Consider the following 2,619-nt stretch of genomic DNA (forward strand, 5'->3'; position numbering starts at 1 on the left):
CAGCCCCTGTGTCGTTTGTGAATTTTCAGGTGAGGGACCGTCCCTCCCCTTTCACGCTTCACCACCAGCTCCATCGCTAGCCCATTGGGAGGAGGCTTGGGTTCAGGTGGGACGTCTGTGCTGGCAGCCTCCGGGGCTAGTGCATGCGCTACTCTGCATTTTAAGGGCAGTCTCCTCCAAAGGAGACCACTGTTGTGTGATGATGTGTGTCTGTCCTGGATCCAATTCCAAAAGGTGCACAGGAGCCAGGGAAGGTGACTGCCCCATAGTCTCACAGTGATTCCCCAGACTGGAACCCGGGCCTCCTGACTCCCTGTCCAGTGCTCTTATCCCCACTCTGCCCTAGGCTGCCCAGGTTGCAACACCCACAGCACCGGGAGCATTTCACGCTGGTGCTACCGTGAGAGCAGGCTAAACTAAGGTGAACCTTCTCCATCCCTGGATGGCCAAATAGATTTGTCGCATCTATGGGCTGGCAGGCTGGTGGCCGGGGGACACAGAGGCGCATCCTGGAGCTCCCCTGCCCAGAGCGTGCCGGGGTCCCCGCCCTGCTGTCCCCGCGTCTCAGTCATCCAGGTGCTGCTCCTCCCAGGTGGATGTGGGGATGGCGCTGTAAGGGTCCATGATGACCCTGGCGCAGCGAATGATCATCACGACGAGGAAGAGGCAGAGGAAGACGAAGCAGGCCAAGGTCAGTCCTTTGTCCACATCGACGTAGACGGGCTCGGGCGTGGGCTCCTCCATCTCGCGGCAGCGACTGCGGGCTCCACCTCCGGCTCGGGGTTGACTGGTATCATTTTCCAGCCCTGCAGAGAGCCACGGCAGTGGGTGGGGAGGGTCATGTCCACTTGCCTGGGATGGGGGCAGGGCACCAACCCTTCTTCCTTATCTGCCCCCCTGCAGTGAGAACTCGCTGCTCCGGCCACCCCACCTGGGGTTAAGCAAGGGAAAGGGACACATGCGCCTCTCTCAGGGGCCCACGTGTCTCAGCCCTGAACCTTGTAGGTAACTGAGGTCTCTAGCAGGGCCCAGCCTGTGCCTCCCAGACTGGGGACAGGGAGGTGACAGGGGAGTCCCAGCAGGGGTGGGCGCTCTTGGGGATGGAGCTCCTGCAGTTGCCTCCACTGCCTGAAACCCTTGGAGGAAAGTTATAATAATGTTTTCAACTCTGCCAAGCCACTGACTGAGGGTGATCAGAGAGCACTAAAAAAATTAGGTAATTAATATACTTTTTAAAGCAATGGAACCTGGATTTCAAATGAAACCAATTGTTGAACACCAGTATATGAATAGATGGAAAAGGAGCTGCTGTCCCCAATCGGGGCGGGAGGCATGGAGAGTCTGCATCCCTTTCCCCCTGAGGGGGTCTAATGGGACTCCCGCGGAACTTCTGCTGAGCCCCCGCAACACGGCTTGAAAACTGCAGGTGTGATGGGAAGGACAGTCTTGGCCATCAGATGGACCCCAATCCCAGCTCTGCCACAGCCTGGCAGAGCAGCCCTGGGCAACGAAGATGATTGTTGGGACTCTATCAGCCATGCCTACGCCAACACGTCACTCCTTCGTCTTGGGGCTATTTACTAACTTCCTCCCTGTTGAGGGCTGGTGATAATACCTGAGTCACAGGGGTGTGAAGATTAGTGCATGCAGCACAGCCCCTGGCCCAGAGGGTGGTCAGTCAATACTTTGAATGAAACAGGAGCTCCCTGGAGCAGGCCAGGAAGGCAGGTCAGTCCTTGCCGGCCCAGCTGCCAGAGAAGGCTTTAGGACAAGGGGACACTGGTGCTCTCTCTCCCCACATATAAGAATCTTCATCATCATCATCCCTGAATTTTCGGAGCACTGGAGCTGTACACTGTACTTTCACAGCCAGCTTATTATTTGATCCTTGCGACTGCTCTAGAAGCAAGTGAGCCAGGTATCATAATGTCCATTTTACAAATGTGGAAACTGAGGCACGGAAAAGGGAAATGACTTACCCAAGGAAATGACTTATCTCACATCCCAAACCCTAGACTTTTGCACACTTCTCCCTCCCCTGGTGGAAGGCAAAGTGGAGGTCCATCTCCCCCACCCCTCCAGAGCTTCAAGAAGAACCCTGCGCATGCTTTGGGCCAGCTGGTCCCGGCATATCTGTAACCACAGGCGACCACGCTTTCCCCTCATTCAGACCATGTCTCCCTCCTCACCCCTTCCCAGAGGGCACTGACCTGCTGGTCGGAGTGGTCACCACCTCATAAGGGCCACTGAGTGGGCTGGCACCCTGGGTTGGGCTGCTCTAGGAGAGAGGGGGAGTGGCCAGATCTCAGCTGGGAGCCAATGAGAGCAGTGGGCTTTCACTCAGCAGGCGCCCGCGCTGGTGGTGGCTGAAACAGAGCAGGACAGAAGAAGGCTAATTACCTCGCAAGAAGCCTAGCCCCAGACGTGGTCTCTGCTGGCGGGAGGGGCTGGCCTGGGCATGGTGATGGGAGCCGCCACACTTTGTTCTAATGCTGTTTTCTTCTTTCCTTCTCTCTTTTAAAAAAATATAACTCTTTTAAAAAAACTGTGGTAAAATATACATAACAAAATTTACCATAGTATCCATTTTAAAGTGTACAGTTCAGTGGCATGAAGGAC

At 55.6% G+C, this 2,619-nt stretch overlaps 1 protein-coding gene across 1 annotated transcript; it reads right to left on the reverse strand.

The window, feature by feature from the left end:
• Nucleotides 1–519: 519 nt before the first annotated feature.
• On the reverse strand, nt 520–2,357 carry CTXND1 (cortexin domain containing 1). Its single transcript, XM_058542219.1, has 2 exons — nt 2,211–2,357; nt 520–806 (listed from the first exon to the last, which is right to left on the reverse strand). The coding sequence occupies exon 2, from the start codon at nt 742–744 to the stop codon at nt 565–567; it is 180 nt and encodes a 59-aa protein (XP_058398202.1). The 5' UTR covers nt 745–806; nt 2,211–2,357; the 3' UTR covers nt 520–564.
• Nucleotides 2,358–2,619: the final 262 nt, after the last annotated feature.

The sequence above is a fragment of the Diceros bicornis genome, chromosome 5 (genome assembly GCF_020826845.1).
Source record: "Diceros bicornis minor isolate mBicDic1 chromosome 5, mDicBic1.mat.cur, whole genome shotgun sequence".
Lineage (NCBI taxonomy): Eukaryota > Metazoa > Chordata > Mammalia > Perissodactyla > Rhinocerotidae > Diceros > Diceros bicornis.